This window comes from Pyrus communis, chromosome 9, assembly GCF_041283825.1.
Source record: "Pyrus communis isolate YQ-2024b chromosome 9, ASM4128382v1, whole genome shotgun sequence".
In the NCBI taxonomy this organism is placed as follows: domain Eukaryota; kingdom Viridiplantae; phylum Streptophyta; class Magnoliopsida; order Rosales; family Rosaceae; genus Pyrus; species Pyrus communis.
In genome coordinates this window covers 24,041,010-24,055,607 of record NC_142573.1, presented here as the reverse complement: position 1 = coordinate 24,055,607, position 14,598 = coordinate 24,041,010, and the positions used below count along the sequence as shown (strand labels likewise).

At 36.1% G+C, this 14,598-nt stretch overlaps 1 protein-coding gene and 1 pseudogene across 1 annotated transcript; one reads left to right on the top strand and one right to left on the bottom strand.

The window, feature by feature from the left end:
* Nucleotides 1–1,297: 1,297 nt before the first annotated feature.
* On the top strand, nt 1,298–2,271 carry LOC137739494 (uncharacterized; annotated as a pseudogene).
* Nucleotides 2,272–2,573: 302 nt separating this feature from the next.
* Nucleotides 2,574–8,601, bottom strand: LOC137739493 (mannan endo-1,4-beta-mannosidase 2). The gene is made up of 5 exons (XM_068479079.2): nt 7,562–8,601; nt 6,571–6,768; nt 5,190–5,312; nt 4,380–4,591; nt 2,574–3,396 (listed from the first exon to the last, which is right to left on the bottom strand). The coding sequence occupies exons 1-5, from the start codon at nt 7,952–7,954 to the stop codon at nt 2,991–2,993; spliced, it is 1,332 nt and encodes a 443-aa protein (XP_068335180.2). The 5' UTR covers nt 7,955–8,601; the 3' UTR covers nt 2,574–2,990.
* Nucleotides 8,602–14,598: the final 5,997 nt, after the last annotated feature.

Below are 14,598 nucleotides of genomic sequence, written 5' to 3'. Positions count from 1 at the left end.
AAACCCTCAATTCCCTCCCCACATTTCAATTACCTCAATTTCAATCCAATCCAATTTCTAGGGCTAGGACATTTCGCAATTCCCTCCCCGCATTTTAATTCCCTTCGATCATTCTGACGTTGGCTGATTCGATCTTCGCCCACCATCATCGTCGATGGCAGCAAGAAGAAGATGGGCTGTTGATAGCGAGGAGCGAGGGGTGAGGGCGAGGGTTACGAGGTCCGCCGGAACTTCGCCGTTAAATCGGTCACATATCTGCAAGTAATCTTTCTGGAGCGGACCAGAGAGGGAGTTGTTGGAGAGATCGAGGTTCTGGAGGCGCAGGGGGTTGCAGATCAACGGCGGTAGCGGCCCGGATAGGGCGACTCTGACGACGCCGGGGTCAGGGAAGCCGAAGATGTTTGTGCAGGAAATGCCGCTTCAGCAGCATGGGGTAGGGTTTGAAAAAAGCAAGAAAAAAGGACAAAATAGAAGTAGAAGAAGAAGAATGAAAGAAAGCAAAAATGGGAGAGGGAATTGAGGGTTTTCGGAGAGAGAATCGAGGGTTGGTGTGCGGGAAGAGTGGGTGCAGAGGAGAGAAGGGAGGGAGGGGGGTCAGGGGAGGTAGGAGACGGCCCAGAAAATTTTAATTTTAATTTTTTATTAACTTTTATTTATTTATTTTTTAATATCCACATGTGCCTATAATGACATGTAGTACATAGTCATTGTTCACGTAAGTGCTACGTTACTCATTAACGATTGATTTAATAGCAGTCTTAGTGGATGTATGAAAGTGTCTTAAAATTATGACTTCAGGTACTACTTTAGGATTAAAAAACCTTCCTATACCAATTGTTTCAAAACCAACAAATTACAAGATAATAAACTGAGATTAATCCCAATTAATATATTGATTGAATATCTAATTTTATTTTGATCATAATCAAAGGGAAAAAAATTGAATTTAGAAAGGAAATAGAGATGATCTCCGAATCTCTTTCCTAATGACTATCGAATCAAGTGATTTGGACATTTTAAATTTCATCAAATGACCCACTTATTTTGATTTCTTAAAAGTTGTGATAATTTTTAAGTGTTAAATGAAATTTAGAAGGTTTGAATCACTTGATCGGTGACCGTGATGGAAGAAATCGGAAAGGATCTCTTTCCTTTTAGATGCAGAAAAAGATTGTTGAATCCACAAATGAGAAAGTGAAAAGTAACCGTGCATTTTGCTCAAATGATGGATTAAATCTGCCTCCCTTCCAAAACATTACAACAACAAAAACAAAAAAAAACTCCAAAAATTTTAGCGCGAAAATTATGCCGCCCAAAAAATCCCGCCACACCACCTTCTTTATAACCCCCTTATCAAATCTGAAACCTGCAAATCCATTAATTATATTGCCCCCCACCTGTTTGTGGAAATTCCCAAGCCAACACTTCAGCCCATTCATTCAGCAGCCATGGTGATGAAGCTCAAAACAATTAGCCCCGCCAAGTTCTTCGGAAACACCCTCCCCCGCCCCCGCATCTACACCGATGTCAAGTTCAACGACCACCGGGTCGACCCACCTGCCGACGTCCTCGACCCCCTACTCTCGTGGGTCAATGAGGCCTACTGGTCCATGGGCGGCCTCAGCTTCAAGCGCCTCTGGCAAGAGGGCTTCCTCTGATTCGCCCCCTCCGGCTCCGATTGCAACAAAACGCCGGAGGTTCTGGGATCTGATCAATGAAATCGATGAGGAAGAACAGGAGGCGGAGGTTGTGGAGGAGAGGAGGCTTGTGAAGAAGCTGGCGGATGAGTTTGATAAGGTGACTATGGAGGCTGGGAGAGTTAACAGCACGAGCCCTTCAAAGGGTTTGAGTGGCGGATCGGAAAGGACTCGTAGTCGGAGATCGGTGAACGATGAGGCTGCTGAGACTGTGTTGAAGGTGGCAGAGGAGGTAAATAAACTGAGTTTTAAGGACAAGAATGTGAAGGGCAAAACCAGGATGGGAAAGGAGAACAGTCAGGTCTCTGGTAAGGACTTGGCCCAGGTTGGCAAAACGTAGCTTCATGTTGAAGTCGTTTGTTTTTGCATTTTCAGATGTATGAAAGAAAAGTGCATATTTATTTATTGGTGTTGAATTGCAGGACAGAAATTGTTCTTAGCCATTTTTTACCATCATTTCATTAAATTGGGGTTATGCGTCCGACGACATTCATTAAGAAGATCGTTAATTTCTTCGCACTCGATTGAAGTTCTAAGCCAGCAATTTCATAATAAGACTGGATTGTATCAAATATTCATATGTGTCGTGTGCCTGAGCGGATGTTCTTAATTTCTGACAGCGTCAAGTACGGGGGATGTTAAATTTTGCTGGAGCTTCTTGTTTTATGCCAAATTTTTGTGTAACCGGTCGACTTTAACATTTGAGAATGAAAGAACTTCATTCCCCTGTTAATGTTTCATGTGTATATGCACAAGTCAAGTAGGAGTGAGATAGGAGCACTGGAAAATAATTTACGGTGACAAGTCGTTTTCGTGTGATCGCATAGCAAAATGCTGTATAACTGCATCAATTGAAGTTCAGAAGATGAAATCGCGCCAGAACGAAAGCGGTTGTATAAAAATCACGACCGCGGTAGTCTGTAGATATCATTACAAGAGAAGTAGAGTTTTCATAGAGAGAGGTATCATACCTATCCAGTGCTTTAAAACAGTGTTTCAGGACTGCGGATACCATTTCTAACAAGCAAAGCAACCTAATCAATAGTTCAAAAGACTTCTTTTGGCTGTTAATCTGTACTCTTTCATCACGAAAAGCTTTCGATAACATCACAATTATAACATTTTCTATAACTTACATTTCATTCAAGATGAAATTACATCTTCCATATGATGTGGGAAGGATATAGAACACAGTCGAACCTGCATCTCTCCTTTAAGCACCGTCAAATCGTAAATATATAGCCCCAACCCTCCCAAGGAATTGAATTTTTCTGCTGACAAATAATAAGCATTTCACTTTCTTTGCGAACACAAGTCTTTCAAATTTCGCTGTTGTTGAGTTGGTCCCTTGAGTCTAGCCAACCTGCATGATTGTTCTACTATCATCTTATACTCAGACGGTCTTTCCCACGGAACAATCCCAAATTCATCATTATACTCGTCCATTCCTTCAACGAGAAACTGCCAGGCTAAAGCACCTGCTCCAGACCGGTTTTTCTTGGCAGATTTGTATATCACGTCTAGAATAGTTTTGTAAAACCTCTCACGCTGAGATGGTTCAAAGTCCTTGTTCTGGTTTGACAATCCATATTCGGTGAACATGATGGGTTTATTCAGTTCATTGTCCCCGTCTTCAATGTGAGAATGCATCCACTTGGAGACAAATTTGAGGTTCTCGTGAAATTCTTCATCATGGAACCTACCCAAAAAGTGAGGACGAAGTGAGTACTGGTTAGATGTACCATAAGGAATGTACAAGGGTAAACATCCTTTCACAAAATTAATTTATTACGGTCATGAGGTTGGGAGCGCTGAACTAAAGGATAGAAAAGACCTAATTACATTCTAGAATGAAACAAATGAAATAGAGCACATGAGATGACTAAATACTGAATAAAATCTAAAATGGACTCCATAATATATTCTTGCCAAATAGTTTGAGATATCATGTTAACTTTGACCACACATTCAATCATGAATCCACACGGTCAATAATTTGAGTTGAAAGTACAGAGAAAATGAACATGTTCCTACGCTTATAATTATTCTCTTAGGGTCCGTTTGGGCCTTAGGGATAGAATTGGACTTGTAGGGACTTGTAAGAAAGGACTTGTTTACCCATGTATAAGGATAGGTTAGATATCCCGCGCTGTTGTGGATTCCAACATGTCGAGTCATGTCCATGTCACATTTTGACACAACAAACAAGGGACTGGACTCAATTCCATTTTAATTGGTCACAACCTATCCCAACCAGCCCACCAAACAGAGCCTCATAGGTCATTAAATTAGTTTGTTCTTTTAGACCGTTTCAAAATATGAATGACGAGTTGTATCACTGTACATCTCACCCGTTCATATCTAAGTTAAAGATTTAGAGAATGGCACTTATTTCAATAAAGGTCCATTTTCAAGATTTGAATTTTAAAAAAGGTGGACTTAGATCCAAGGGTTAGCTTGGATTATTTGCTAAGGTGAGCTGATCTGATAAGACCCAAGTTAGGGATATGCGGCATGCCTCTCCATCGTAATCAATTATGTAAGATGCATATCTGATTATGTAGAGAAGGACCATCCATGCAAATATTTATAAGATTTCTAATAAGTTGTTGGTAAGATCTGATTTCCCTCATATCGACTTGAGAAATTTCATTTAATGTAAATCAACATGCAAATGCTTACCAATGGTCAGGGTAGATATGAACAGAGGCGAAATCAATATTGGGGATCTTGGAGTTGCGAATAAAATCTGATCCAAGTCTGGATGCCCACATTTCTGGATTTGCAGTCAACCTTTTAGGGCTTTTAGGACCATAAAATCCTTCGAGGCCCACGGTCAGCAGGTGATTCTTGTCAATTGCTTTCACAAAAGCTGACATTTCTTCAATCCAATCCTGCAACAGTATAAGAGACAATTAACTCATGTTCTAATAGGAGAGGTTACAGAGACGCCCCAAGCCCACCTCCCACCCCACCTCACCCACAGAAATATTAAAGATAACAACCCCTTAACTTGGAAGGAAAATATAATAATTAAGAACCGTTGAATTATTAGAATACGAAGCTCTTTGCCCAAAGTAAGAGAAAGAAAAATTGGTAGCAGTAGTTCTCTAATCTCTACTAATTCCTATTATTTTCCTAAAAGCGCAAATCACAAAGAAATCACAAGCAAGTTAAAGGATGGACACCAAGTAATTCCTACTAAACTGGACTGGACACCATTCACCAATGCAGGCGACCTATCATATCCCTCTGGATCAGCAACAAAGACAAGTAAAATTAGAAAGAAAAAAAGTGTGTTATTTTGCCCACAAAACATCAAATTTTACACATACCTAATTTGGTTCCACAAAAAATTAAATTAAATCCTCGTAGAAGGATATATAAAATGCATATAAGCAAATGAAAAGATCTCGTGGCAGTTTGAATTAGTACATTTATTCTTATTTATTCATAATTGTAAGAAGGCAGTCTCAATAGTTGAAAACATACTTGGAGAGTGTCGCCTGAAGCATCAGTTATGCAACGAGGTTCATTTATTAATTCCCACGCGAAAATGGTAGGATCATTTCTATACTCAATTCCATTGAGAGTATTCTTCCTTGTTAGGATAGTCTGGAGGAAAAAAGGAAATGAATTAGAATCGGTTATAAACTTATAAATCATCACAGCGCCAAAATTGATTAAAACAAAGATTCTTGGGGTTTCTGTTATTTCAGAGAAACAAATCACCGAAGGAGAAGTAATGGCCTATTCAGGATACCAGCAAGGTACAAAATCATTTAACTCATAACAATCAAACACTTTAGAATCCACAATAGTTAAACATGCCCTCCATAATGTTATATTTACAAATGGCTACCAAAATCCAGAGACATCACCTGTATCTCATAAATCTTAAATGCCACAATCCTGTTAATGGTCCGGTGCCTTAAAATTCATAATTTTCCTCAACTTCATGTGATCATGAGTGAAAAAATATGGCACTCAGATAGATCCTTCCATTTGTATCTTAGTAGGAACAGGGGAAAGGGAAGGATAAGAAAGTTAGAAAGGTCAACGAATGAAAGATATTTCAAGTCCTTCTAACCAAATGACTCTGTACGAGATCCAATTGGAGATTTAGTACAATCTTTCCAATGGATCATGATATTCAGAGGTTTTGCAGCCTTACTTGTTATACCTAGTAGCAAAAAGCTTACGTTACATTATGTGTGACCAAATGTTCAACAAGTAAACCTAGTAGTGTTTAGTACGTCATCTTGGCAGCAAAACTTTGTCCCCGTACCCCGCCTTCATGGCAACATAAATACTTCTGGATGAACTAAAGTATCCTATGAAATATTGGGACTCCCAAAGTTTAACCTCATACCATATTTTGTTTCTTCATTTCAAAATATAATAAATGTAACAATGGCATACTATTAATAGTTTTCTACTCATCAACAAGAAAATCTAAGATTATGAGAGCATCTCCAATCATGCTAAAACTGTCAAAATGTTATTTTAGGAGCTCTCTAAAAAAGTGTACTCCAACCTTACTCCCTGGTTTAGAGAGTTATAACTTATAATGACTAAGAGTCAATAATTAGCCAATAGGAATTGATTATTTATTTAAAACAATTAGCATTAATTATAGAGAGCCACTACGAGCTCCTTTCTCCCTCCCTATATTTAGGAACTCCTAGACAAAACCCTATCTTAGGAGGTGGATAGGGAGCATAACTGGAGTTGATTTTTTTTGAAATCCTCCCTAAATTCTAGTTAGGAGCTCATTTAGGGAGCTCATTGGAGATGCTCCGAGCTATCAAAGTATCATCAAAGAGCAGTGCAACATTTTGTTCCTGGGAAGTAAAGCAACAAACAAAATTACCTTGACGTAGTTCTTGAAATAATTGCGAATAGATGGATCGAAGAAAAAGGAATCATTGGAAGCGCTCAAACCAACACCTTCTTCCCAAGCCCACTTTACATACTGAGTCTTCCCGCCATATGCTTGCAAGTTATTGACTAAGCAAAGGAGCAGCCTGATGCCCTGTTGTCTAGCTTCTACAATGACATGATCCAAAGCCTGTCACCAAATTAAATTGTTATAACAAAGAACAAAAATATGGAGAAAGATCATTAACAAATGGTACTTCTAAAAATAACAAAAATAATGGCAAAAATTAAATGGTATTCATAGGTACATGCCGCATAGTGTGGACACTTCCAATTAGCCTGGCTTAAAAATGTATTATGAACAGCAATAATAGAACATGTAGAGAATTCCACTATATTATTCCTTAGGTGCAAGCCGAGAAGTTGAAAAAATATGGCAGAAAGCATACGTAAATTTTACTACATTATTGTCCAAAACATTTCGTGTTATGTCTCTATTGTTAAGAAACCCCTAAACATGACTTGATGATCTTCCAATTGTGCTACATTCATGAATGCATTAATCAGTATCAAAACATATAAAAACTTTGTCCCAACCCTCTTGCTATGTTATTCCCACTTTCAGAAAGCAAGATAATCTATTAACAAGGAATCACCTGACCTGACCTGCATTTAGTTTGGGCAAAAAATGATCATTTACCGTCTTAGTTATATGGAACTGTAATTTTACTACTTCAGTTGCAAACCTTCACTGATAATACATTCATGTATAGATATGGCAAAACATGATCACCACTTAGGTAAACACCAAATTGAAGCACCCAAACAAGTACACAGAGAAAGGTCAGAACTCGATCGCATTAAACAAAGTTTCGAAATTTATGTTCAATGAACTCCTAAGGCAAAGGTTTCCCACATAACAGCTATCAACATTTGCAATATAAAACAAAATAAATGGAAAGTACATGGATTATGAATAATACCTTGAACACTTCCTCATTGAAGTGACCAGGGGAAATCTGGAGGGCATTGTACTCGCCGTCGTTAAACGCCCAAGTCCGGCAGACGGTAAGGCCCATTTTCGCACCGGCTTGCAGAATTTTACGGACCCTCGGCTTTCTATACTCATCCACACTTTGATCCATCAACCAGTAAGAATTCCACCCATTAATGTAAAATGCCTTGCCATCCAACATGAACTGAGTCCCATTCCTCCCCACAAAACTCAACTTCTTTTCGTCGCCAACATTAGAACCCAAGTTACCGAAAGACATGTAGATGAAGGCCACACAGGACACGAATCCGAGAATTGGGTAGAACAGACCATTTCCTGCCACTACCATTTTCTTCTTCTTTGCAGAGAACCTCAAGATCATAAAAAGCCCCAAAATTTGGGCAGATTTGAAGAATTTTTGGACACCCTTTTGGCTAAATTTCAACAAAATCCTGAAATTATTGGTACCCAGATGAGATTATGATCCTCAGACCCTAGATATGAACACCCAGATCTTTCTGTAGTAAACTGCTATCCTGATATATAAGTGGAAAAGGAGAAAAAGGGAAGTTTTATGCAACAAGGGTGGAGGAAGGTCTGAGGGCATGTGGGGAATATGGCAGAGAAATCAGAGCTAACATGTTCAACCAAGAAGACAATAGTCAAAAATGGAGAAATATTATCAATGGAAGGCGAAGAGAGAGAGGGAGTGTAGAGAGAGAGAGAGAGAGACAGAGAGACAGAGACTGGTGGGTGTGTGGTGTGGTTGCAGTGTTAGTATCAAACTGTTTGCTGCCTGGTTGTGTTGTGTTTAGATCTGAGATTCTGAGGTACCTGATTTCACTGCTTTTCTTGAATTTTAATCTTTCCCTGAACAAGTTTGTCTTGTTCGATTTCAGTCTCACCTACTCATAGAAATATGAAAACAACTCCAATTTACAAAAAGAAAAAGGGTAAAAAAGAAGTAATATTACATGCTCACACCTCACCTTATTGCCACATTAATCGATGTTTAGCAAGCGGTGAATCGATCTGGTGACTAATTTCTTTCTCTTTAATTCACAAAATATGTGTTTAAAGTATCATTTCGTATTGAAATATTTAACTCTTTAGTGATTAATTTAATATCTAAATATAACAAAAATTATCATTTGATAAAAAATAAAAAAAAGTACTTGACATCTCTCATCTTTTTAAAGTAAATCAGTGCAAAATCTCGCTCATAATTAAAAAAATCAAATCAAGTTTCAATCTCGATGGTTTAGATTCTGGCAATGATTTTGAACTTTAAACTTAAAAAAAAAGAAGTTGATTTTGGACTTCTTAGATTGACAGATCCCAAAAGATCAATCATGTGATATGCTTTCTTTATATTTATTTGGTGCATTTCTTTGTATTAATACTTTTTCTTTATATTATTTTGCAGAATCCACTACATCAAACTATTTAGAAATTACCAAACAAAAGCTTCCTATAATATTAATTTATTTCTCAAATCAAAGCAGCTAAAAAGGATTAAAAAAAAAAACTGGATTTGGCTGCTACAAATTCAGCAACAGCTGCTGCTTACATCCAATTTCGATTAATGGAGGGGTGAAGGAGAGGGGTGAGGGGGGGTTGCGGGGAAGGGGAAAGGATGGGTTTCTGGGATTTTTTTTTACTTTTCTTTAATTAATTATTTTTTTAATGTTTTTTTGTCACATGGCACAAATGTGACAGCCACGTCAACTCTTAACTGAACAATGGATAGAAAATGTAACGGATGTATTATATTGAAATAAAATAATACTTAAGGTATGAAAGTGAAATGTTTTGAAAATGTTGTATGAGATTATAATAGACCTCAAACCTGATGTGGTACATTGTAATTTACCCAAAAATATAATAAGCAAAACAGTTGTAGAATGCAATAGTGCATAAACAAATTTTGGACACAATTCCTCCGATAAACAAGGACACGGTTTTCCTGAATGTCAGACCCGGTCTTCTCATCACCCTCAATTATATAATGTCAGGCACAAGTTGCATTATATTTGGTTGAAATTTAGTAATTGATTTCATAAATGTTATGTTGGTGTATTTAATTGAGATTTTGAAGGTTTTATTAAATTTATAAATTTAGGAATTTTGATAGAGTTTAATTGATTTGTAGATATTTCATGTAAAATTTTGATTCAATTATCTTGAAATCTTAGAGGAAGAGTTGAGATTGTGAATGCCTATAATAGACTACGAAATTTTTTTAATTCTCTCAAATTCCTCAATTTTTTAAAAAATTTTAAATAAATTCCTAATTGAATATACCTAAAACATTATAAACTTTTTTATAATCATAATTGAATAGACCCAATCTATGAGAATTTAAATAAACTATCTTAAAATTTTAGTTGAATATAGATTGAATTCACTTAAAATCCTAATTGAATACCTTTACACTATGTTTGGGCGAAGAAATTTAAGATTATTAACGAATTTAAAAATGACGGAAATTGAAATGACGAGATTTTATTTTCTAGAATTTGTAAATTTTCTTGTTTGGTTAACCTAAAAGAACAATGGAATTGAATAGGGAATTTGTTATTTTTAAACTATCAATCATAGAAATTGAGAAATGACACCTATTTACATGGAATTTGAACTTGGGATTTGGAGGTCCCAAATTCTAAGTTTTTTTTCCACGCAGAAATTCTAAATTTCTATGTTTATGAATCTAAACAAGAGAATTGATGCTTGTTAATTTATAAATTCTGACTTTTACCAAAATTCTATGTTTATTTCCCTCATCCAAACATAGTGTTAGATCCATTAAAAGAATTAAAATCTCTCAGAATTCAAATTGAATACGACACTGAAATCCGTGGTCAGCACCAAACAAAATCTAAACAAATGGAAATAACCAAAGAAGTAAGTTGTGACGGTTCGAACACCGGTTAGATATGCCGAAATGAGGTTTATCAGCACAAAGCTAGTTGCTTCTCTTCTATTTTTGGTACTAAAAACATGAAAACAATTTGGGAAAATTGAGATTAAACACAAATATAGTCTGTTTTAGCTCTCTTTTAATCTCCTTACATCTCCAATTCTTTGGTAACGTATATTAACTCCTTAACACCCTTTACGTAATGTTTAAGATTGTTAGCGAGTGCTATCATCAATGCTCGCCTATTCTATTTTTCCGTTCACCTTATATGCATTTGTCATGAATAATTACACTAATAGGTGGGTGAAAAAAAAACAGAACAAGTAGATGAGTATATTACACTGTGAACAAACCGAAGAAATAATTAAACCAAAAAATGATGATAGGGCAAAATTGAGACTAAAGTGAATACAATAAACCACTTTAAGACTGTTAATTGTCAAGGCATTATTTCTAATCATATTTGTATCAAGGCTGCCCTATAGGAAGGACGAATGGAGAGATGTTTTATATGCTTTGTTTCTTATGATGAAGTTGGTAGATGCTTTGTTGTCTCATTGGAAAAAGTCCTCGGAGTTCAAGAATGTAGTTGGAGGTTCTTTTCCTTTACCAAAAGGAGGAAAAAGAAAAGGAAGAATCATTCCTTACTTCTTCCTGATTAATGTGCTTACGTTGGCTAAATTTATATATGTTACGTATTGGATTACTTGGGTGAGTAGTTGGATCTTACTCTATCGCCCATTTTATTTTGGATTCAAACTTATTGCTAATGTAGTTTAAAGTAGGGATATCACTTGTATTTAAAAACAAAATTATTTGTTTTTCCTAATTAATTTATTCATTTTTTTTGTTAATCTAAATTATGCGAAAGAATTCAAATTTAAACACAATAGATGAAAAGGTACATTATTTAATTAACTTCGCTGAACTGATATTTACAATTTTATTCCAATTACTAAGTGGCCATGTGTGGTGAGAACTATTCTTAACACTCTTCCTCACCCACCTTTTAATAGAACTCCAATATAAAAAAAAAAACTAATGAAAATAACTTTAAAACTTTGAATTTTAACAAAAAATCATTCTATAACTTTATTTAATGATAAAGATTAAAAAAAAAAAACTAATGAAAAGGGTTTGAAAACTTTGAGTTTTAATGATAAGATTTAATGTAAAAATATAATTTTTCGTTAAACTGAACAATACCGTGACTTTTCGTTAAAACTTCCCTTTAAAAAACCAAAAAAAACCTAACTACGCGCACAATTGCACAGCGTTTTTTCTAGATTTTGTTTGGTTTGGTGTGCTGGTGCTTTTTCCCAGCCGATGTATTTGCTTCTATGGAGTTTTTTATCCATTTAAAATGTATGCCGCAACCGTTTTAAAAAAATATTTATGTGGAGTGATTGATGGCAGGAGAAAGGGCATTTATAAAAAATAAAAATAAAAATATAAAAACTTGCAGGAGAAGGGGGTTTTTTGGGAAGAAAATAAAAAAGCATTCTTAGATACAACTTGTGGACTTCATTAACATAACATAAGGAACTCCAAAAAAAAACACTGAGTTGTGAACCATATGAATTTTCAATTTCCTCAAGTTCTAATCGGTTCTTTGTTTGATTAGAAAATATAAAAAATTGAAAGAGTTCAATATAAAACACTGGATTAAAAAAGAGACATTATTTATAAAACTGGACCAACAACTAGATACTATTTATGAAATATAATCAAGGACTACTCATTACATATGAAAGTGGATCAAGAACTAGGCATTATTTATGGATCAAGAATGAGACACTATTTATGAAACTGCATCAATTACTATACACTATTTATGAAACATGACCTAATAACTAAGTACTATTTACAAAAGTGAACCAAGAACTAGGCACCATTTATGAATCTGGACAATAAATAGTGTAGTATTGTTTATTTCCATAAATAGTATAGTACCGCGGTTTCATAAATAGTGTAATATCGTTTAATTTCATAAACAGTGTAGTACTGTTTCATAAATAGTTTTTGTGATGGATGCGCGCATTTAGGTGCATCTAGTTTTTTTTTTTTAATATTAAAATTATGTCATTTTCATTAAAATTTAAGTTCTTTTGTCCTCTTTATTAAAAATTAAGGGTTTTTCATTAAAATTTAAGTTTTTTTTTCATTAAATAAAGTTATAGCATGATTTTTTATTAAATAAACTTAACCCAAGCCTTTTTTATGAAAACTTCCTAATATAAATGACAAGTTATTTTTTTTCGTGAAATAATCTTTAAGTTCCTAAATAAAATAAAAGAATAATAATTGTACTCCATACACCCACTGTCCCCACGTGGGAAAGGGATCATCTCCGCATCCCTTTCATCAAATACAACCCATCAATCAATCCGAACCCATGAAATTTGATGTAACGATTAAAGTCATTATAACTTTTAAAGAAGCTCCTGTTTTTAGTTGTTGGATCAAATTTCGAGGGTTCGAATTGACTGATGGGGTTAACTTGAAAAAAAAAATATCCGATATATGTCTGAGAAATCTCATTCAATTAGATAGGGTAATTAAAAATTAGGACACCAAAAGAATTTGACCACTGAGCCATATGAGGTCGGAAACTCTCAAGTACGGTTCTAAGGGAAGGAATTTACCCCCTATTCCGCTCTTATTACATATTACATAAATTACATCACCTCTATGAATCTTTGTAAAATATGAAAGCAAAAATTAAGTGGAGAAAAATGTCAGGATCACTTGAGCTCTCGCACATGTTAATTTTGTCGTTATAATTATGTTTAGTAAGCTTCACATACACATTTAACGACTACAAACAGTTAAGGATGTGTGTGCTATGGACCTTGTGTGACATTCCACATCGTTCAGGAGAATGATCCTTATATGTATATTCCCATCCTTACCTAGCTCGAGGCCTTTTGAGAGCTCACTGGCTTCGGGTTCCATAGGAACTCCGAAGTTAAGCGAGTAGCGCGCGAGAGCATTCACAGGATGGGTGACCCATCGGGAAGTTCTCGTGTGAGTTCCCAGAAACAAAACCTTGAGGGCGTGGTCGGGGCCCAAAGCGGACAATATCGTGCTACGGTGGTGGAGCGGGCCGGGGAAGTGGTGTCGCCCGGGCCGGGATGTGATAATTTGGTATCAGAGCCTAACCCTGGTCGCGAGTGTGCCGACGAGGACGTCGGACCCCTAAGGGGGGTGGATTATGACATCCCACATCGCCCAGGGAAATGATCCTTGTATGTATATTCCCATCCTTACCTAGCACGAGGCCTTTTGGGAGCTCACTGGCTTCAGGTTCTATGGGAACTCCGAAGTTAAGCGAGTAGCGCGCGAGAGCATTCCCAGGATGGGTGACCCATCGGGAAGTTCTCGTGTGAGTTCCCAGAAACAAAACCGTGAGGGCGTGGTCGGGACCCAAAGCGGACAATATCGTGGTACGGTGGTGGAGCGGCCTCGGGTTGTGATGGGGGCCCGGGCCGGGATGTGACACCTTGACATTCCTTAACCAATCAATTCATCTCATAAATAAAATGAGAATTGTTATCGGCATTTTAAAATTTTGATTATACACCTCCCACAAAATTTCTTTCATCCTAAGAAATGTGTTAAATTATTATTTTATTATATATTGGGCTCCACTATGACCGTCTTTAATAAAAAAAATTATCTAAAAGTTTGTGAATTATGAGACCTCACACATTAAATAACAAAATGGACTCCATCTTTATTTGTTATAAAAAGAGATTGCCGAAAAATAAAAAGTTAAATAACTCAGCTGTTATGTAAATTATAGCATCTTCCATAGAGAAAACCATGTCCTTTAGTCTTAGTTGTCGTATTTGATATAACCTTTAGAAATACCCTAAACTGTAATGACAGTTCGGGCTCCAAAGTGATAGACGAAAGCTTTCAAAGTTATGCCATCTCGAGGAGATGAAATGAGGCCTTTCGAATATAAATTTGAGATGCATCAGATTAGATTTAGGAGAATAAGAGATTTTTTTTTCTTTCTTCCGAATCTAAAATACAATGAATGATGAAAGTTTTAGGTTGCAGTTATTGACACTCTATAAATTTTATTTTGTACTCCAAAC

Bases quoted from the DNA above. Each gene is read 5' to 3' on its own strand.
- LOC137739493 (XM_068479079.2), bottom strand. From the start codon at position 7,954: ATGATCTTGAGGTTCTCTGCAAAGAAGAAGAAAATGGTAGTGGCAGGA. The intron at 6,769-7,561 runs GTATTATTCATA...ATTTGGTGACAG, and splicing joins TCAATGAGGAAGTGTTCAAG to GCTTTGGATCATGTCATTGT. The intron at 3,397-4,379 runs GTAAGCATTTGC...CTTTTTGGGTAG, and splicing joins CATATCTACCCTGACCATTG to GTTCCATGATGAAGAATTTC.